This window comes from Balaenoptera borealis (assembly GCF_965194805.1).
Source record: "Balaenoptera borealis genome assembly, chromosome: 17".
NCBI lineage: Eukaryota > Metazoa > Chordata > Mammalia > Artiodactyla > Balaenopteridae > Balaenoptera > Balaenoptera borealis.
The window spans coordinates 1,778,782-1,799,357 of NC_138876.1; the positions used below are offsets into that span (position 1 = coordinate 1,778,782).

The window sequence follows — 20,576 nt, forward strand, 5'->3', positions numbered from 1 at the left end:
GGAAGCCACTTTGGTGGGCCCGTGGGTGGTGGTCAGTGGGGGAAGTGCGGGTCTAGCTTGCGGGCTCTCGTGCGCGGGCTGGTGCACGGTGTCCTCCTGGCCCTCAGTGGGCAGCAGCCTGGGCCGCTCAGCCTCCACCTGGAGTGGCGTGGGCGGGACTGGGCGTCAGTGTTGCCTTCTACCTCGCCCTCCCTGGGGCAGCGCTGCGGTCTCTAAGCCACGCAGGTCAGGACCCGGAGCCAGGCCGCTGGGCCCAGAGCAGCATCGGGGGCAGGTCTGCCCCAGCAGCTCCCCTGCAGGCGGGCGTGGGGCCAGGTGAGCTGAGGGCGGCCGCAGCAGGAGGGTTCGGGCAGTGGGAGAGGCCCCCGGGCAGCTCTCCTTCTGCCCTGCCTCCTTCAGGAAGGAGCCTCCCCATCGCCCCCGCACGCCTCGCACGGAGTGGGCCCTGAGGATGCCCTGGCGAGGCCTCCTGGCCGCTCTCGGTCTGGGTCAGGTGTTGAGGCATGAGCCCCCCCCCCCCGACCCCCAAAGTCCCCTTGCCCCTGACCCCTTTGCTCGTTTTGGCTCAGTGAAGAACGGGATTCACTGAGCAGTGGAATAGCACCCTCTGGAGTCAGGGCCGGTGCACCTGCAACCTCAGCGCCTCGCCTGGCCTTCTGTGTATTTTCCGGCCTGGCCTGTGGCCGGAGGAAGGCCCACTGTGTATCTGGGGAGGGGCTGGCGATGACAGTGGGCGGGCAGCAGCCCACGACACCCACCTGGGCTCCAGGGCACCTGGAGAGCTGGATTAACCAGGGTTGTGTTTGTGCAGGGGGAGGGGAGGAAGGGCAAGGGAAGGGTGGCAGGGCCGAGCCCCAGGGACGGCGCGGGGCCTGGAGAGGAGAGGGGACACGGACGGCTGAAGGACGGCGACCCGGAGGTGCTGGGGGTGGGTTCGGAGGGGCTGTGGCTGGAGCTCGGGCCATGAGGGTGAGGTCCCGAGCGCTGTCAGCGGGGACGAGGGCTGGGTGAGACTGAGGGAAGGTGTGGAGGACGAGCACGAGGTGCTGGAGGAGGGGAGGTCCCTGAGTTGGTGCAGCGGCCCCCCTACCTGCGGCCAGGTGCTGAGGCCCCTCCTGGGGATGCAGGCCGGGGCGGCAGGGGCTCTGGGCTCGGCCGGGAGGAAGGCTGGGCGCACCTCCCTCTGCGGACCCGTGGGTCCAGCAGTTCCCTGCTTCTCGCCCGGCCCCCGTGGTTCCTCTGGGCTAGGTGGTCTGGGACTCCCTCCCATGGGTATGGGGGCCGCAGGCCCTGATGTGGCTGCCTCGGGGGGAGGGCAGGCCGGCCCGAGGGCGGCTGGATACCAGGCTCTGTTAGCCCTTTGGGGCTTGTGGGTGTTCGGGTGGGCGCAGTGGAACGGGGGCCCGGAAGCGTGGGGACAGATGCCTGGAGGATGGCCGCCTCTTGTTTGACTTCCCACCCGCCCCGGGGCTCCCTTCCCGGTACCTCCTACAGGGAGGAGACTGGGTCCCGGCTCAGGACTGGGGGGCACCTGGCCGGGTGGGGCGGGCCCGGGAGTGGACCCTTCAGGGGGGAGGACGCCCGCTGCTGCCGTCAGGCCCGTCGCCACGGCCGGGAGGGCCTCACAGAGGCTCCAGCAGGAGCGAGGTGCAGGGCGACGCGCAGCCATCCGGGCAGAGGTCAGCTCGTACCTGCAGGGGGGCTGCGGGGTCCCCGTGCCCTCCTCCTGCTCTGGGTTTTGGGCGCATCTCGCGGTTCCTGGTCGGCTCAGGCCTTCGGGAGGCTGAGGGCAGGAGGAAGGAGGGACAGCTGTGCTGCTCTCGCCTCTCCGGCCTCCAGGCCTGGCCCTCACTCACCGCCGCCGTCCAGTGCCACGTGTGGCCCCGTGTCACTGCGGGGCACAGGCTCACAGGTGAGCTCCTGAAGGTCACTGATTGACGCCTCACCCTGATCTGCTAAGGGCGGGCGCGCTGCCCCCTGTTACAGATGAGAAAACAGGACCAGGGGGCTGAAGTGACTTGTGCAGGCCCCAGCTTGGGAGGACCGGCTCTCCATCCTTGGGGGGGTCCCTTCAGCTTAGTGAGGGGGGCAGGGCCCATTCTGTGGCACCCCCGTCTAGACAGTACCGTTCCTTGTCTGCTGCTGGGAAGGTCGGCCCTGGTCTTGGGGTGCCCCGGCCTCTGAGAGGCCCAGGCCGGCAGGAGAGAGCTGCAGGCAGAGGTCGCGCCCTGCGTGGGAGCCCATCCGGGGCAGAGACGGCCCTACCACAGCCTCAGCGCTGGCCCTGGGGCTCGGCTTGTTGGCCCCCAGCCTGAGCCGTGTCCGGGTGCTCCCTCCAGCCCCGCGTCCCCTGGCATCCTGCTGGCGGGCCGCTCCTCCCCCGGGCCTGGGGCTTTGTCCTGCAGGCAGGGCTGCATTGCTGGGGGTGTTCCCTGGCACCCGCACTTCCTCTGGTGCCTGGGGGACAGGATCTGGGCAGTCTGAGGACAGACGGCTCCCTTCAGGCTGCTGGGGGGCGGGGGGCTGACGTCCAGGGCACAGCGTGGCGCCAACATGAGCCAGGGGCACGAGGCTGGAGGAGGCTGGCAGCCCTGGTGGGCGGTCACGGAAGCCGCTTGGTAGGAGGCCTCCCGGGCAGCGGGCATTGCTCCCTTGGCCTCTGCCCGGCAGTTTGGAGGCAGCCTGGGGCTGCCCTCGGACACCACAGCCCAGCAGCATCCGCCCGGCCCTCTGGCCTGGCCCTGCTGCAGCTTCCGCCCGCCCTCTGGGCTGCCAGCGGCTCCCTCCCTCTTCCTTGTTTGGGTCCTTGCTGCCCGCTGCCTGCCCTTGCGGGGGGGGGGGGGGGGAACCTTGGTGCAGAAGTCGGGGCGTGAACTGGCTGTGGGCGGATGGGCGGGAGGGGTGGGGAGGAAGCTGAGGGTGCAGCCTGGCACGTGGGGAGCCTGGGGGTGGGGGTGGGTGCCTGTGAGCCACCGGGGACGGGCCCGCTGGGCTCCAGGTCCCCAGGGCCTTGAGGCCCAGAGTCCTGCCCGGTGGCGTTTTGTGTTCCCAGACCAGTGTCCTTGGGCTGGACCGAGTCTTTGTGGCCCAGCGGTGGGATGGCCTCCATCTCCCAGTTCCTGAGCAAAGGCAGTGGCCGTGTGAGACTGCAGGTTAGATGAGACGGCAGGCTGGGGACTTTCCCTTCTCAGACCAGGACTGCCACGACCCCTCACCTGCCTGGACATCGGTGGCAGTCCCTCGGACTGTTTTTGCCTCTCAAGCAACAGGTGCCGTTGGCTGGGCCCCGCAGTCCCTTCCAGTTGCCCGCCTGTGGCCGGGCGCATGGTGGGCTTGGGCTGGAGGGTCCCTAGTGCCGCCCCGCAGCCTCCGCCAGTCCCCCAGGTGGCCGTGGGACCGCCTTACACTTGCTGTCCCTCCCATCTTCCCAGGGCTACCCTGCCCCTCCCTTCAAACCGTGGCTCTGCGGCTTGGCCACCTGCTCTCTGCTCCCGGCTCAGATCCCGCTTGAGCTGCTGCCCTGGGGACCCGCCGGTCTGGGGCTCTGCTGTGCCCCTAGGGTCTCTGAAAGCTGCTGTTGGATCCCTTGTCGCCTACTCGATGCTCAGGTCCCCGGGGCCAGGGACAGGCCTCCTTGACCACGTTGGACACAGCGCCTGGTGCACAGTAGGTGCACGGGTGCACCTGTGGAACTGGGCCAAGTCCTCCTGGGTCCCTGTGCCTGCCTGGGGTCTGCAGGGCCGCACAGGACAATGATGGGGCGGCCTTCCAGAGATCTGAGGAGATGCTGGGCCCCCACCTGGATCTTGTCTGCTCAAGGCAGACACCCCTGCAGCCCGCAGCTCTTGTTTCCACACTGATCTTTCTGGAGGAGGATCTTATTGGAATTTTTCAGATTAAGCTTTGATATTTTTATGTTACCCATGCATGAAGTTTATGGCGTAAAGAAGCGCTACATGGTTAATTCAGAGAAAAGTCACCCCTAGTCGCCCTCCTTCCTGTCCCGAGTCAGCTGCTTTGGATTCTTCTAGTAGATCTTTGATGCTTTCCTCTGAATAACACACTCGTGTCACTACTGCTTGATTTTTTTCAACATTTAGACATTATTTGTTGACTTGCAAGGTGAGGGTGCAGCAGAATCAGACTCCTAGGTGGGGTGGGCGGGGCCAGAGTGCATCCTGAATCCCAGCGCTAAACCCTCTTTCCTCCCTCCCTGCCTGGGTTTGGTTTCTTCCAGCTCTGCAGGAAGGCGGCGGCCCTGCCTTCTGTGAGAAGATGTCCTACGGATCCATTGCTGGCAGCGGCGGCCTGGGGAGCCGCGGCCCTTTTGGGGGGCCCTCCGCACAAGGCTATCAGCCCCTAGGTAAGGACAGCGGCTGGCAGCGTGGACGGGTCTCCACTGTGCTGTGTTGGTGGCCGTAGATGGGTTCTGTCCTGGCCGGCGCTGCCTGTGACCCGGGACCAGGGGTGACCCTGGCCCTGGGCTGGGCTGGCGCCGTTGGTGTTGGGCTGAGTCGGCACCAGGAGAGAGCAGAGTGGGAGAGGCTGCTCTGCTGTGGGGTGGACTTGGGTGTCTGCGGTCATTCTGCGGTGGCCTGCGGGTGCTTGGCAGATGGCTGAGTGGGTGACAGTGTGGGGCAGGTGTTGGCGTGCAGTGCCCAGCGCGGGAACCGAGGCCCGCGGGGTGACGGACGCCGTCCTGGGCTACACCGGGCGGGATCCGCTTCTAGGTTTCCGGGTGCCGAGCCCTCACCCCGCAGGCTGACCGCGCAGTCTGCTTACTCGCCGGCTCCCTTCCCCGGGTGAAGGGGGTTTTCGGCAGGACGTGTGGCTTACGTAACTGATTTCGTGTCCTTGGGGGTGCCGGGCAGATGTGTGACTCAGTGAGTGTGAGTGAGTGTGCATGGGGACTTTAAATGTGACGGTGTAAGGCTTGGCGACGCAGATTCCCAGGTGCCTCCCCTGGATCCCAGTGCCTTCCTGTCGCCCCTGGGCTGTGGATTACGGCTTTCTGGCTCTTGCTTGTGGTTTTGCTGCTACATGTCAGAGTCTCACACAGACCTTGCGAGTCTGTGTGTTTTGGGACTCTGTACGGTCGAATCATTCTGCAGTTTGCTGGTTTTGCTGTTTTGCCCCCGAGTCACTGCCGTTCACGTGGCTGCCCTTCCATCTCCCTGCTCTGTGGCGCTGGGTCGTGTGTGTGGCCATGGCAGGCGTACCTGGTCCATGGGCGAGGGGCCGTTAGGGCACCTGTTTTGGGCCCTGTTGTGTGGTGGTGCTGAGGACCCTTGGACGCTGGCGCTGTCGGGACGGCCCAAGCGAGGGGTGGCCAGGGGTGGCCAGCTCGGTGGCTGGTGGTTGTGCTGACCTGCCCCTGCTTCCCATCCCGTCAGCACCAGACGGTGGTGGCCTTGACTGTTTGTCCATCTGTGGGCGTGGAATGGTGTCTTCTGGTTGTAATTCACATTTCTCTGGTAACTAATGGGATTGATCAGTTTTTCGTGTGATCACTGGGCATTTGGGTCTCTCCGGGTAACTCTTTTGTGTATTTTTACTTTGAGTTTGTCTTGTTCTTGTCAATGTACAAGGTTTCTGGAGGTGAAACCTTTGTCCACTGTGCTGGCTTTTCATTATGGTGCTGCTGAGGAAAACAGGTTCTTAATCACAACGTAGCTGAGTTTATCAATCATCCCTGTCATGGTGTGCACTTTCTGTTTAATAAATTCTATGATGAGGTGATAATGATTTTGCCTTTACTTCCTCTAAAGCTTGTATAATTTGTTTTTCATATTTAAGTCTTGCAGTCAACTGGAATTGATTTTTGTTTACGGTGAGAGGTGGGGAGGGGAGGGTGGAGTGCAATACCACTTTTCTCTGTATAACGAATGGTCCCCGAGCCCTTGACTGAAAATCCCATCCCTTTCTACAGACCTGCAGTGCCAGCTCTGTGATGAATACGGTTTCCATACAGGTTCTTCTGGTCAAATTTTCTATTCCTGTGCAAAGTTCCACCCTAATTTTCAACAGTTGTTGTAACTTTGATATTTTTTAGGGCAAGTTGCTCTACTTGTTTATCCTTAGAAATGTCTTGGGTATTTTGGCCTTTTGTTGCTGAATAGATTATAGAATCCCCGTGTCAAACTTGGACTGGAATTGCTTTGCATCCGCTGTGTTAACGTGTGAGAATCGGAATCTCTGTCATCACCAGTCTTCCAACCCATGAACGTGTAGGTCTTTCTGTTTATTGGGTCTTTAATGTCTTTCAGTAAAGGTTTATAATTGTCTCCACAAAGATCTTACATATCTTCCATTAAACTTAACAAAATGAAAACATGTTTTTTGCTGCTTTTATAATTGGTACCATTATAAATGGAATATGTTACACGTTCCAAGTCTTTGTTGCTGGTGCATGCACACACAACTGGTTGTTTTAAGAAGGAAAGTCCAGAGGTTTTATTTAATTTTTACATCCTATTTTTTAACTTTCTAAATGTGAGATATTTCAAACAGAACAGTAGACGCAGTGATGTCATGAACCCAGCACCCGTCCACTGGGTTTTGGGGTGAGGGGCATCCCCCGTGGCCGGTCCAGCCTCGCCTGTGCCCTCATGACCCCCCTGCCCAGGGCATTTAGAAGGAAGCCCCAGACGTCAGCACATCTCCTGTGTGAGTATTTCAGCGTGTGTCTCCTTTCCGTGGCCAAGTGTCGTACAGATGCAGCCGTGGCTTCCTGCCCACCGGTGGGTTCCGGAGCACCACAGAGATGCGCGTTTCCACGGGGTCCTTATGAGATCCACGCGTTGTAGTCGATGATGCGCCTTTTAAGTCTTTCCAAATCTCTAGATTCTCCTCTATCTTTTAGTTTTTCTTTTTTCCCCCTGAGTTTTATTTCTTGAAGAAGCCAGGTTTTCCCTGTGGAGTGTAATTGACTTTTGCCCACTGACTTTGTCCTGCTATTTTGCTCAAGTCTTTTTATTAATTGTAATAATTTGTAGAATCTTGGGTTTTCTGTATAGACAGTGTCATTTATGAATAACAACAGTAGGCTCCTCTTCTATTTCAATGCTTTTATCTTTTACTTATTTTTCCTGCTGTCCGGAGCCAGCCCGATGCTCTAGTTCAGGGTTGAGTAGAAATGGTGTTTTGTGTTTTGTGTGAGCTTTGGGACCAAGAGGACTCTGTGTTCCTCACAGGCGTCTGGGATTTTGCTGTAAAACTGCCACCCGGGCCTGGAGTTTTCTTTGTGGACTGCTTTGGACTGCCCGTTACACTCTCCATCTGTGAAGGCTGTCCAGGCTCTCTGTTTCTTCTTGGGTCAGTTTGTTTTGTTTTTCTGGACGTGTGTCTGCTTCTTCTAAATGTTCAAATTGACTGAAATAACGTTGTGCGTGGTAGCGTGTCACTGTCCAGTGGGACCCGGGCAGCACTGTTGTTTGGTCAAGGGCACGGCTCTGAGGGTAGCTGCTCTGGGTCCGACCCGCTGCTCTGCCGCATTCCAGCTGTGCCCCGACCGCCTGAAAATGGACCAGGTTAGGCTTCCCTCCTGTCATGGTGGAGACTGAGCAAGTGAACACGGTGAAGCTCTGCTCCTATTGTTTTGATAACGTCCGTGGTACCTGGATCACATTCTCTTTTTTATTCCTAATGTTGTTTATTTGTACCTTCCCATTTTCTTCTTTTGTAAGCAATATTGACAGACCCTTGGCAGTTTTATAAGCCTCTCCAAAGAGCTGACTTGACTTTCTGATCTCTATTATATGCTAGTTTTAAAATTTGATGGATTTCTGCCCATGTTTTTACTATTTTCCTCCTCCTTTCTTTGAGTTGATGCTGTTTTATTTTTCTGAGTCCTAAGCTGGATGTTTACCTCATTCAAATTTAGTTTTTATTCTTTTCTAACAAAAGCATTTAAGATTATAAATGTCCAAATAATTACTGTTTTAGTCGAATCTCACACATTTAAAAATATATAGTATTTTTTTTTGTTAATGTTTAGTTGTAAATGTTTTATGTCCATTATGATTTCTTCTTTGACCCAGGATTTATTTAGAATTGTAGTTCGTCATTTCCAAACACGCATTTCTTTCTAATTGTCTTTTAAAAATGATTTCTAAGTTAATTGCATTTCTGTCAGAAAAGGATCTGCATCTTCCTGATTTGTTGACAGCTGTTGAGACCAGGGCTGCTTCTGGGATGCTGGTGTGATTCTGGGGGTGACCAGAAAGGCTCCCAGGGAGGCAGGGCTGGGCCTGCCAGCCAGGATGGTGGGGCTCCACGGAGACCCCAGGTGTGGGAGCAGCTGCCATCACCAGTACCTGCTGTGTGCCAAGCACCGTGTGTTACGGGTTACTCAGGGACCCTAAAGTTAACTATGAAGAGCTCAGAGTGGGCTCTTATCGTAAAATCCCATCGCAAATGCAGCAAAAAGCCAAGTGGGACATGACTAACACATAAAGAATTCACATAAATAGAAGGAACTCCCCCCACACCGCCAAATCTTCATACGGATGGGCCAGATCTGTGAAGAGATCGGGATGGCTCACGGCACGTGAGAAGGCACTCGGCCTCACCGGTACCTGGAGAGGTGGAAGTGAACTTGGCCATTCTCCCGTGGCCAGGCTGGGGTGGGGGGGTGGGGGAGTGGGGGGGTGGGGGGGCGGGCTCCCCCTTGGGGGAGGACACACGGCTCCCTGCCTCCAGACCCCGCTGCCTTCCCTCTCTCGGCCCAGCCACGCCTCTTTTCTGTTAGGGAATAATCAGAGATACAGGCAGAGGTGTTTGCCGCATGGGGGTAGGAGACAGAGTTCAGAAATGCCGTCACCCCTCAGGCTGGGGAGACGGTGGAGAGAGCCGCGGTTGGGGGCGGGATGTGAGGCCGCCGTGGGGATCCGTTGTTGGGGAGGGCCGACGACCCATCCACGGCCCGGCGGGATGACGGACGGACGTGGTGAATGAAACAGGCAAAGCCCCGTCCACGGTCTTCTAGTTGCGTGAGACCTCAGCCCCGAGTGTGGACAGTGTTTACCTAGGGATGTGTGGTTGCAGATGATCTTTATTGTTTTCTTTATAATTTGTCTGTATTTACATGTAAATTGTCCCAGTCCCCCCACCCCCCAAAGTTCAAGGTTCACGTGATTCCGGAGGGCAGATCAGACTGGCCCCTCCATGGCTGTCTGGGGACCTTGTGGAGCAACCAGGGGGAGGTGGGCAGGGTCTGGACTCCTGGTGACCAGATGCCAGCGAGGTGAGGGCATCAGGTGGCACCTGGGCTGCCAGCCGGGCCTGCGGTCTCCCTGCTCCCCACGAAGCAGAAGGGTGACCCCATCGCCCGGGACCTGGGCGGCTGCATCTCCGCCCTACACAGTGCTGTCGGGCAGCCGTCGCTGGGGCCGGGGTTCCCGGGCCTGGGGAGTGTCTGCCTGCAGGGGAGCCTGGGTGGGTGCCTGAGGAGGAGGCCCTGCCTGGAGGCTCCCCAGGAAGCCCCTGGGGAAGAGGGGAGGTCAGGCCCTGACCTCTTGCGAGATGGGCCCTGTCCTGGACCCTCAGACCCACAGACACACATGACGTGGAGGCCTTTTCTGCGAAGGAGCTGCTGCTGTAGGAGCTCAGCGCTGAGACGGGCTGGGACCGCCAGTCCCCAGGACTTTGCCAGACTGTCGACGTGCTCAGATGTCTCCCCTGGAGCAGGCTTCTGGAAGGTGCCCTCCTCGTAGAGCCGGGCGGAGCAGGGCCCACGTACCCTCATGGGCTCTGGTGTGTAGCCTCCGCCTGGCACCACCGCCTCCGTGGGCCCCAAGGTGCCGCGGACAGAAGGCAGCTTGCTCACAGAGGTGTCTGAGTGTCTTCACAACGTGCGTCTTAGGGCTCAGGAATTTTGGCAAACCTGTCCAGGAAGTGTTTCTGAATAAATGAAAATTATCGAAGAGGAAACCCCACAGTTGCTCCTCAGCTCGGCAGCCGAGTGTCAGGGGAACTCGTTTTGTTTTTATTTTCACTTCCAATACACCACGAACAGTGTTTTTATAAAATACAGCAGTATGGTCCTGTGCTGGTGTTGCGGCGATTTCAAATTGCCACAGACGTTCCCAAGGCCTTATTCTCCGTTTTTGCCACGTTGTTTGTTGCACACAGATGACACCTGTCAAAGGCCTGGCCTGGTCTGTGGGCCACACCTGAGGCTCTGCTCTAAGGAGTTTCGTACTGGTTTGGAATTACCTTTCAGAAGAACCTGGGTGCGGAGAAAGATTTGGAAAATCTAAAGTTCTGAACTGATTGCTCTCTTTCAGCAAACGGGGCATTCTGGAGGGTGTGGCAGTCAGGGAGGACTTCCTGGAGGAGGTGGGTCTGAGTGAGTGGAGCTCTCCACATGGATGCTTGGAGGGCCTGGCGCACCTGCTGTGCTGCGTGAGAGCCTTGTTCTACCAGCGGCGCCCTGAGCCACTCTGCAGGCAGGCGGGGCATAACCGAGACTGTCCCTTGCTGTCTGTAGAGTGCGCTAAATGTTGGACTGAGTACGGAATCCGTCATTTCCCCTGCCCGTCGCCAGAGAGCAGCCTGCAGGACCCCTGTGTGGGCAAGGACGGGGAAGGTGATCTGGGGCCGGCCGGTACGCCCAGAGGCCCGAGGGCCAGGAAGCGAGGTACTTCCGCTGGGATGCTGGGTCTGGGGGTCCCAGGGAAGGCCACCCAGAGATGATGAGCACTGAGGAGGCAGGGTCAGTGGGCGGGGCATGGAATTCCAGGGGCTCAGGCTGTGGGCGCTTCCCTGGTGGCGCAGTGGATAAGACTCCTTGCTCCCAATGCAGGGGGGCCTGGGTTCGATCCCTGGTCAGGGAACTAGATCCCACATGCATGCAGCAGCTAAGAGTTCGCATGCTGCAACTAAGGAGCTGGCAAGCTGCAACTAAGGAGCCCACGTGCTGCAACTAGGACCTGGTGCAGCCAAATAAATAAATAAATATTTAAAAAACAGACCAAAAAAACGGGGGCCTGGCCCGTCTCCACCCTCACCCCCACCAGCACGTCCCTTCCCCAGGGCCAGCTGATGGCGTGGTGGGGCTGGACCAGTGACAGGAGGGATGTTGCCAGGCTGTCAGGGCCCTGTGGGCTTCAGGGCCGAGGCTGACCCTACAGGACAGAGTGAGGGGCTGGACCGGCTCCCGTGACCCCTTGGTCTCTTGGCCCCAGAGCCTGCATCCTCCTTGCAGAGGGGGCTGGCAGGGGAGTGTCGGGTCCTCGGTGTGTGCTTTCGGAGGACGCTGCATTGGAGGGGATGCCGAGGGCAGGACTCATGCAGCTGGGCAGGAAGGCAGGGGTCATTGGCGCCCCAAGGGGTGGGTTCTTGGTCAGGGTGTCTGGTGTGTCAGTGGTGAGTGCCGTCCCCAGGCTGGCCCTGGCCCCAGAGGGCCTTCTCCCTGTGGACAGGAGACAGCTGTCCCAGCCTTCTCACTCCTTTGCCCCTGACATCAGCTTCTGGAGGTGGGTAGGGCCGGGGTGGCCCTTCTTGGAGGTAGATGGGCACCGTGGCCTGGAAGTGAGGTCCATTGCCGCATGGCGCCCAGCCAGGCAGCCGCAGGGCCAGGACTTGGACCCAGGCCTCTGGACAGCGCAGCAGGGAGGGGCCGGGGGGTGGGAGCCGGCAGCAATGCTCTGAATCTGAAGAGGCTTCCCGGGAGCCTCCACCGTGTCTGCCACCCCACTGTGGCTGGGGCCGTAAACACCCGCCTTTTGGTGCCTTTCCAGGGCCAGGGTTCTCCACGGATGGCAGCGGGACACCGGCGCGCACCTCACTGCCTGCCGGCCCGAGGAAGGACTTGGCTGCAAGGGCCCATGGCCGGGTGGCGGGGCCCAGGGCCTCCCGGGCCAAGAAGAGGAAGCCCAACTTCTGTCCGCAGGAGACGGAGGTGCTGGTGGCCAAGGTCAGCAAGCACCACCAGCTGCTGTTTGGCACCGGGCTGCTGAGGGCCGAGCCCACCCGGAGGTACCGCGTGTGGAGCCGCATCCTGCAGGCCGTGAACGCGCTGGGCTACTGCCGCCGCGACATCGTGGACCTCAAGCACAAGTGGCGGGACCTGCGTGCCGTCGTGCGGCGCAAGCTGGGCGACCTGCGTGGAGTGGCCCCTGGCCCCGGCCCCGCCAAGCCCCAGGCCCTGGCCCTCACGCCCGTGGAGCAGGTCGTGGCCAAGACCTTCTCCTGCCAGGCCCTGCCCTCGGAGGGCCTCAGCCCCGAGCTGCCCAGAGGTGAGTTCATCGCCCAGCTCGCCCGGCAGGAAGCTCGTGGCCACTGAAGGCCGCGGCCCCTCCCCTCGCTCCTCCCTCCACGATCTCTGGACCCTTCCTGTCCTTCATCCTTTGCTCCTTCACTCACGTGCTCGCCCAGCCGGCCGTCGTGCACATGACAGCGTCTAAACCCCAGGCATTCAGGGGGCTTGGCTTCCTCTCGGCGGTGCTCGTCCCCTCCCTCACCCTCACGTCGCAGAGCAGAGCCAGGCACAGACAAGATGCAGCTCTCTCCTCGAGGGCGTCTAGTTCCAGCCTTTGGGCTGTGACCTACAATGAGAAAGACCTCTTCTCCTGGCAGTGTCACACGCGAAGCTGAAACACAGGGTCTCCAGGGCAGCGCTTACCCTGCTCCGTCCCAGACGCGCTGGCTTTTCTCTCTCTGTTTCTGGTTCAGCGTCCAGAAGAGGCCTCGGCTCGGGCTGGGCTGGCCCTGCAGCTTCAGGATGGGCAGGTGGGGACCTGAGACCCGGGTACCTCGGGCCTCCCAGGCAGAGCCCTTCCCGCGCTTTCCAGGGGAGCACTGCTCTGCGGGGCCTGACTTCTCCACAGAGGCTCCAGTCGGGCACAGTGGGTCAGGGAGGGCGAGGGCAGCGCAGGCCTGCGGCCTGGCAGCCCAGAGAGCGCTGGGGTGGTAATAATAGGTGCCGTCTGGGTGGCACGCGGGCCGCAGAACTGCTGTGTGAGGCCATCGTGGCAGCAGCTGTGGAGCCGGAGGAGGGTGAGGGCGCCCAGTACCCATGCTGGGTCCCTGCTGCGCGGGTCCCTGCTGCACGGGTGTCACATCCCCGTGCTGCCCTGGGGCTGGGCTGGCCTAGAGCCAGGGCTGCAGTGGGTGGCCCCTGCTCCCCTCCAGATGCCAGCCCAGCTCTGCTCTCGCTCCCAGCCTGTGTGAGGTCTGCGGGCTGCTCTCCTTCGGCTCCGGCTTCCTTCCCTGTCCTAATATGTTCGAGGACTGGCCGTGGGTGTTGGGTGTGTCAGTAGCTTGTCCTTCTGTTGCTCAGGAGGGGCTGCTCCACGGTTTGTGTCCCGTCCACGTGGTGGGTGGGCTCCTCGTTGCCGGCTTTTGGCAGAGTAAAAGGGCGTGCGACCGTCTGTGTGGACACACGTCCTCGCTTTCTTGGCGCGTTTGGATAAATACCTGAGAGTCGAATTGCTAGTCCAGTGTGAGTGTAAGTTTAACTTTGTAAGAAACTGCCGAACTGTCGTCCACAGCGGTTGTACGTTTTCAGGCCCCAGGGCAGCTGTGAGAAGCCCTATGCTTGGCGTCCTTGCTGGCAGTCATGCTGGTTTCGGCCACTCAGAGCTGGCGGGCGAGGGGCCTCGCTGCAGTTTCAGCCCGGTCTCAGCACCTGGGGCTTCTCCTGCGCTCTCTGTCCGTTCATCCGTCTTCTTTGGTGCAGTGTCTGCTCACATCGACGTCCATCTCTTCCTGGGCTGCTGGCCTGTCGCGTGCATCTGCTCAGTCTTGATTCTGGAGACAAGGCAAGGGACCTGCCAGACACCTGTATTGACCCTGTGGTCCACGTTGAGTTAAGTTTTGAGTGTGGTGGATTTGGGGTCGAGGTTCCGTAGATATCCAGTTATCGCACTGTTGGTTGAACACGGAATGACCTGGGCACCTCTGTTTTCATGTTTCTTTCAATCTGTGTCTCTGCTTATGCAGCCCACACTGTCTGATTACGGAAACTATAAGGCCAGTATTGAAATGAGTGGGGAATCATTTCCTCCTGTTTTCCGAAAGGGTTTCTGTAGAATTGGTATTATTCTTCCCTTAAATATGTGGCCACCATCTGAGATGGCATTGTCACCCACAGTCTCTTTAACAGTCTGTGCCACCCTTGCTGCGGTTCTTCTTGAGTGAGCTTCACTGTTTTGTGTCCTTCGAGGGACTTGCCTGTTTTGTCTAAGTTGTCAGAGTTGCTGGCACGAGTTGTTCCTAAAGTTCCCCTCGTGTCATCTGAATGCCTGTAGGACCTGTAGTGAGGGCTCCTCCTTCCTTCCTGATGTTGCTAATTTGTTTCTTTTCCATTTTGTTCTCAACTAGTCTGGCTGCAAGTCTATCAATTTTATTGATAGTTTCAAAGAGCCAGATTTTTACTTCATCAGTTTTCTCTATTTACCCACATCGATTTAACTGATTTCTGCTGACCTTATTTTGGGGTTGATTTGTTTCTGTTAGATCATTGACTTGGGCCTTTTATCCTTTTCTAATGTAAGTATTTATTGCCATAAATTATCCTCAGCACATTGCTTTACTTATACACATTTGTATTTATTATGTTTTCATTCAGTTTAAAATATTTTCTAATTTCCTTTGTGATTTTTTTTTTTCTTTTACTAATGGTTATTTGGAAGTGTGTTGTTCTTCAAATAATTGTCTATTTCCAGATCTCTTTCTGTTATTGGTTCCTAGTTCTGTTGTGGTCAGAGAATATACTGTGCGTAATTTCAACTATGATCAACAATCGAGACTCGCTTTATGGCCTGAGGTATCGGCATCCTCTGCGAGTTCCTTGTGTGTCTGACAAGGACGTGCGTTTGGCTGCTGCTGGGTGGCGCATCCTGTAATGTCATTCCGGTCGAGTTGCTGGAGAGCACTGACGGACAGCTGATCTTCTGTCTGCTCGTACTGGGAACTCCTGAGAGTGGGGTGTTGGCGAGTCTCAGTTTTGCCAGTTTCTGCTTCGTGTATTTTCACACAGGGATACGCGGTGCATATTTAGGGTCATTTGTCTTTATCACTCGTCCCCGATATCATTGTAACCATGTTCTTTTGGTCTCTGGTTGGAGCCATTGTCCTGAATGCTACTCTGTCTGATGTCAGTTGTGGCCACTCCAGCTGTCTCATGATTACTGTTACACTGATGCATTTTCCAATCCTTTAATTTATAAGCTGTATCTGATTTTACATGTGAGCTGGGTTTCTTGTGTTTGGTGTGCTGTCGAGTTTGCTTTTGTCCCATGTGACATCTCTGCTGTGGATTGAGTGGTGGCAGCAGTTCACCCTGAACTTCCGGTGGCGACAGAGATGTTCTGAATCCACACTCCAGCGTGGTCTTTACTGGCCACGCGTGGGCCGCGACGCACGACCCTGCTTTAGATGGGTTCTCTCTCGTGTCAAAACGTGTGTGTTTGGGGTAAATCTGCCATTTCGATAGTTGCTCTCTTTGTTTCCCTGTGACCCCTTGTCCTTCTTCTCTCTGCCTTCCTGTCTTTGGAGTGACCGAGAGTAGCGTAGTGTTCTGTGTTACCGCCACTGTTGGCTTATGGGTGTTCCTGTTTGGAGCGGTTGTGCTTGGAGTGTGTAACAAGCGTCTGTAGCGTCCATGGCCTTCCCTCAGGAAACAGCCTCGCCTCCACCTGGTGCGTGAGCTCCTTACAGGACTCCCGTCTGCGCCCCTCCACCCCGCACATACATCACGTCTAACGCAGTTGGTACTCGTTTTGCTTCGATGATCACGGTCTCTTCACTAGATCAGGAGCGAGACAAGACGTCTTCGTTTGCCTGCACGCTTGCCCTCTGCAATCTTCAGCTCCTCCGGCAGATCCAAGCGTCCTTTGACCTCATGAGCTGCTTTTAACGTTTCCTGTCCTGCATCTCTGGCTGAAAGAGCTTCTCTCAGCTTTTCTCTGTCTGAGAGTCAATCTTTATTTTGCCTCTAGTTTTGAAATATACCTCCACTGGGTATGGAGTTCTGGTTGACTGATTTGTTTTTTTCCGTTCTTTCAGTGCTTAAAGATGTCATTCCGGGGTTTTTTGGCTTCCACGGTTTCTGAGGCTGCCGTCGCCCTGGGCTGTGCCCAGCATTGGGGGGCTTGGCCCGAGGAGCTGCCCTCTTTGCCTTTGTCTTCGTCCCCCACTGAGCACTGTGGCTCCTGTTCCATCTCTGAGGCTCTGCTGGACCCCGAGGGGGCACAGCTGGGAGGGGGTGACTCTGCCCAAGCATGGTGGCCCTGGGATCCGGCAGGCTGCGCCGTGAAGATGTGACCTCCCCCTCCTGTCTCCTCGCAGCCACCCAGATGGACCCGAGTGACCTCCAGGAACTGTTCCAGGAGACGTCGGCCAGCGTCTTCCGAATCAACTCGAATGGTGAGTCAGTGCCCTGGCCTCACCCCGCCCTGACCAGGGCCGCGGAGTGCACTGCGGGAGGTTCGGGGTGGTGGCCTCCCGCGCTAGGGTGCCCCGCGGCCCAGGCCCGCCCGGCGCAGGACAGCGGGGGTGGGGGCAGGGCGTGAACCCAGCGCTGCGGGCTCGGGCTGGGCTGTGTCCTCGGCAGGTGCCCTCTCGGCCCCGTTCCTCCCTCCGCCATCGCACGCCTGGGACCTGGACAGGCCGCCTTGGGGGGAGCGTCAGAGCCTCCCTCAGACTGGCAGGGCCGCCCCCTCACAGGTCACCGAGGCTAGGGGTCAGGGCGAGAGCCGCAGCCCACGAGGACAGGGCTTGTCCTCCGCTCCCTCAGGACACGGGGCGGCCCGGGCTCCCTGCACCCTCGTGGGTGGGGGCTCCCGTTTGCCCTGAACTCTGAGCTCTCCTAGGTCAGAGAGCGCTGACCGGGGGAGGGGAGAGAAGCCCCCGCTGCCCCAGAGCCAGGGCGAGGCCTACTGGGGCAACTCCCCAGGGCCCTGAGCCCCACTTGGGCCTGGGCCCCGTCTCTGGACAGCTGGGGAGAGGGCTGCCCTGGGGCCCTGCTGTGGGGCCTCGGCACCCACGTCCCTGCGCAGAGGCAGGCTGGGGGCGCATCCTGGAGGGTGGGGACCGCGTGGTGGAGCCCCGCTGCCCCTGACGCCTGCCCCCTTCTCTCGGCAGTGACCTTCTTGGAGCAGAGCCTCCAGTCCCTGGGGACGCCAAGTGACACGCAGGAGCTGCGGGACAGCCTGTGAGTGTGCGTGTGGTGCGTGTGGGTGTACACGGGTGTGCCCTGCACCCACTCGCCTGCCGGCCCATCCACGTGCCAGCCCGACAGCTGGCTGGGCTCACATGGGGCCACCCCCAACACGGATGTGTGACACCCATGTAGACACACCTGTGCACAGGTGTGCGCTCGGGTGGCGGGGCATGCGTCTCTTGCACACTTTTGGCTTCACTGGCTGTCCCCACGTGCGTCTGCCGCACGCCAGGGCTCCGGCCGCACCTCCGAGGTCTGGGCCAGTCATCGGTGGGTTTAGCGTGTTCTGCCCGGATGATGGTTCGGAATTAGCGGTTATGGCAGCAGGGCAGGGCTTCCTCGTGGCGGGGCTCAGCCCTGCCCTCGGCTCCTTGCATCCCGCAAGTACCCTGGGAAGGAAGAGGGCAGGTAAGGCTATTCCCCTTTTTGGAGGAAGACACTGAGGCCCTGAGAGGGGTTGGATGTGTGGCTCAAGCTGCACCTCTCTCAGTGGACAGGCCAGAACCCAGCCACCCGCTCGTCCGTCCGTCCAGCCACCCGTCCTTCCTTCTCTCCGTCCACCCGAGCAGTCTGGGACCACCCCTGCCAAGTCTCGGGGTGCAGAGCAAGGCAACAGAGGGCCCTCGGCAGATTTTGTGTGCAATTCTGCTTTAAATTACTCTTTACGTTTCTTTTTAAAAGTAGCACGTATTGTTTCCTGATTGTGAAAGTAGGGCGTGCTCGTGGGGACTCGGATGGCCTCCTGCCAGCCTCTTCTCAGGCCCACAGGTGTTCCGTAGAGTCGCGTTTCAGTGACTGATGTTCTGGATCCTGCTTGTTACACTTAGGGCTGGGGCTGTGCGTGCCCCCGTCACACACTGAAGACATGCCCTTCAGAGGCACAGACGGCGCTGTCGGCTCCGTGTGGTTGCTCAGCTGAGACGCGGGGCCGCTCTCGGGCTGCTCTGTCTTCAGCATCAGGAACGTGCAGTCTGTCTCTGTGCTGCTGCCTGTTTCCGGGTTGGGCTCCTGGAGTGGGGTCTCCAAGGTCAGACGGGTGGCCTTTTCAGAGCCCTGGCCCTCGAGCGCGTTTCCTGGGCTGCCTGGTCTGGGGGCTGGAGGATGCCATCACCGATGCGGGTCTGGAGAGGGGAGCGGGCCCTTCCCCGGGCCCCAGCTGCTCCTCACCCGCCCCTGCAGCCTCAGCTTCCAGGTCCACAGCTCACTGAGTGCCTTCCTGCCCCCCGCCGCCCCCCAGGAACCCCAGCCCTCTTGCCCCTCCTCCAGGTGGGGCTGACCAGGCTTCCTAGCCTGTGTGTCCTGGCCTTCCAGAGCCCTCCGTGGCCCCATGTGTGGGGGGAATTTGTGCACCTCCTGGACCGTTAGCATTTTTAAATGACTTGAGACCAGCACAGAGTTGTCAAGTCTGTATTTTCTCCACATTGACAGTCGCCAGCTTTTGTATTTTGCCAAGTAAGGACATTAAAAAAAAAAGTACACTACCATCCACTATTGCCATCATATGAAAAAAAAAGATATTTCAGTACTCCTGAAGTAGGCGGGACCTGATCTCAGGAGAAAGGACAGTCTTTCAAAGTGAATAAATATAGCTTCATGAGAACCTCACAGGGTTGAGCCTGGTTCTCTCATCTTGCGTGAGACAGGTGTGGGCTTTGTCATTTCTGTCAGCCACGTGAGCGGCTCTGCCCCGCCCCCAGCACGGGCTCCCAGACTGGCCGAGGGGGCCGGGGAGGTGAAGGTGAGGCTCATCGGTGTCAGCCCAGGGCACTGCTGGGACCCCCCGGGGAGAGTAGCTGAATGGATGGACCGTCCTTCCAGGAGCCCCGGGCAGGAAGTCTGCCCTGCGGCCTCACCTCCTGCTGGACGTCCTCCAGCTCTGCTCATCTTTCCTGAAATTGTTTTGGCTACTTCCGATTGGTTGTATTTCAACATAAATTTTAGAGTCAGCTTGTCCTTTTCTGTTTTTTGAAGCCTGCTCTAATTTTAGATGGGGTCACAGTGGCTCTGCAGACCCATTTAAAGAGAACTGACGTCTTAGGGGTCCTGAGTCTTCCTGGCCGTGAACGTGGTCGGCTTTCGTCTCATTTACAGGTTTCGTTTTTTCCAGCAGTTCCTTGTAGGTTTTAGTGCACTGGTCTTGCATGTATTTTGTTAAATTTATGGTAATGATTTCATATGTATATATTTTTAAATTAATTAATTAATTAATTTAGTTTTGGCCGTGTTGGGTCTTCGTTGCTGCGCGCGGGCTTTCTCTAGTTGTGGTGAGCGGGGGCTACTCTTCGTTGTGGTGAGCAGGCTTCTCATTGCGGTGGCTTCTCTTGTGGAGCCCGGGCTCTAGGTGCGTGGGCTTCAGTAGTTGTGGCATGCGGGCTCAGTAGTTATGTCTCGCAGGCTCCAGAGCCCAGGTTCAGTAGTTGTAGCGCATGGACTTAGTTGCTCCGCGGCATGTGGGATCTTCCCAGACCAGGGATCGAACCCGTGTCCCCTGCATTGGCAGCTGAATTCTTAACCACTGCGCCACCAGGGAAGTCCCTGTATTTTTATACTATTGTAAGAGGTATTGTTGCTTAAATTTCATTTCCCGTTTTTGGTACTGGTACATGGAAATACAGCTGATTCTGTTTATTGCCTGTGCCCTGTGCCCTCTTTAGATTCCATATTCCCTAGGATTTTTCTACATAAATGAACCTGTCGTCTGTGACAGAGACTCTTCCACTTGTTTGTTTTAAATCTCTGTGCTGCTTACCTCTTTTGTCCCATTACAGTGTTGTAACCGTGTCCTTTTATAGTTAGAATGGCATAAACCTGTGAAGTTCCACGTGGCGGTAGGCAGTCCTGGAAGGGTACGCCCCTGCCGGTGCCCGTTCAGGGGGAGCCGCCCGCCTCTCCGGGCAGTGACAGGATGCTGCTTTGACTTTACAGTCTCTCTTCATCAAGTTGATCACGTTCCCTTCTCTTTTCTAGTTTTCTTAGAGCTTTTGTCATGAATTCTTGTTGAATTTTGTCGGATGCTTTTTCTGCATAGTTTATTGAGATGATTTTCTCCTTTTTAAATTTGTTCTGTTAGTATGAGGATTACATTAATTGATTTTGGGTGTCAGACCAACCTTGCGTTCCTTGGACGATATGTTATCCTTTTTGTATATGGTTGGATTCAGGTTTCTAATATTTTGTTCAGGATTTTTGCTCCTCTGTTATGTGACTTTTGCTGCTCTTTGCTTTTAGATTCTTTGTTTAGGTTTTGGTGTCAGGGTAACGCTGGCCGCATAAAATGTAAGTGTCCCTTCTTGTCTGTTTTCTGGAGGACTCTATAGTATTGATATTACTTCTTCTTTAAATATTTGATGGTGAAGTCCTCTGTATTTGTGGGAATGTTTTTAAGAACAAATTTAATTCCTTCAGTAGG

At 57.6% G+C, this 20,576-nt stretch overlaps 1 protein-coding gene across 5 annotated transcripts in view; it reads left to right on the plus strand.

The window, feature by feature from the left end:
• Window positions 1–20,576, plus strand: part of TSNARE1 (t-SNARE domain containing 1) — a 133,734-nt gene that overhangs the window by 26,615 nt on the left and 86,543 nt on the right. For 2 of the 5 annotated variants that reach the window (XM_082363853.1, XM_082363854.1), the window contains exons 2-6: window positions 4,238–4,363; window positions 10,490–10,639; window positions 11,742–12,239; window positions 16,294–16,371; window positions 17,089–17,158. In XM_082363853.1, the coding sequence (XP_082219979.1) occupies window positions 4,238–4,363; window positions 10,490–10,639; window positions 11,742–12,239; window positions 16,294–16,371; window positions 17,089–17,158 (922 nt within the window). Of the gene's footprint in view, window positions 1–3,052; window positions 3,153–4,237; window positions 4,364–10,489; window positions 10,640–11,741; window positions 12,240–16,293; window positions 16,372–17,088; window positions 17,159–20,576 lie in introns of all 5 variants that reach the window. The other 3 variants (XM_082363856.1, XM_082363857.1, XM_082363855.1) reach the window with 2 other exon arrangements.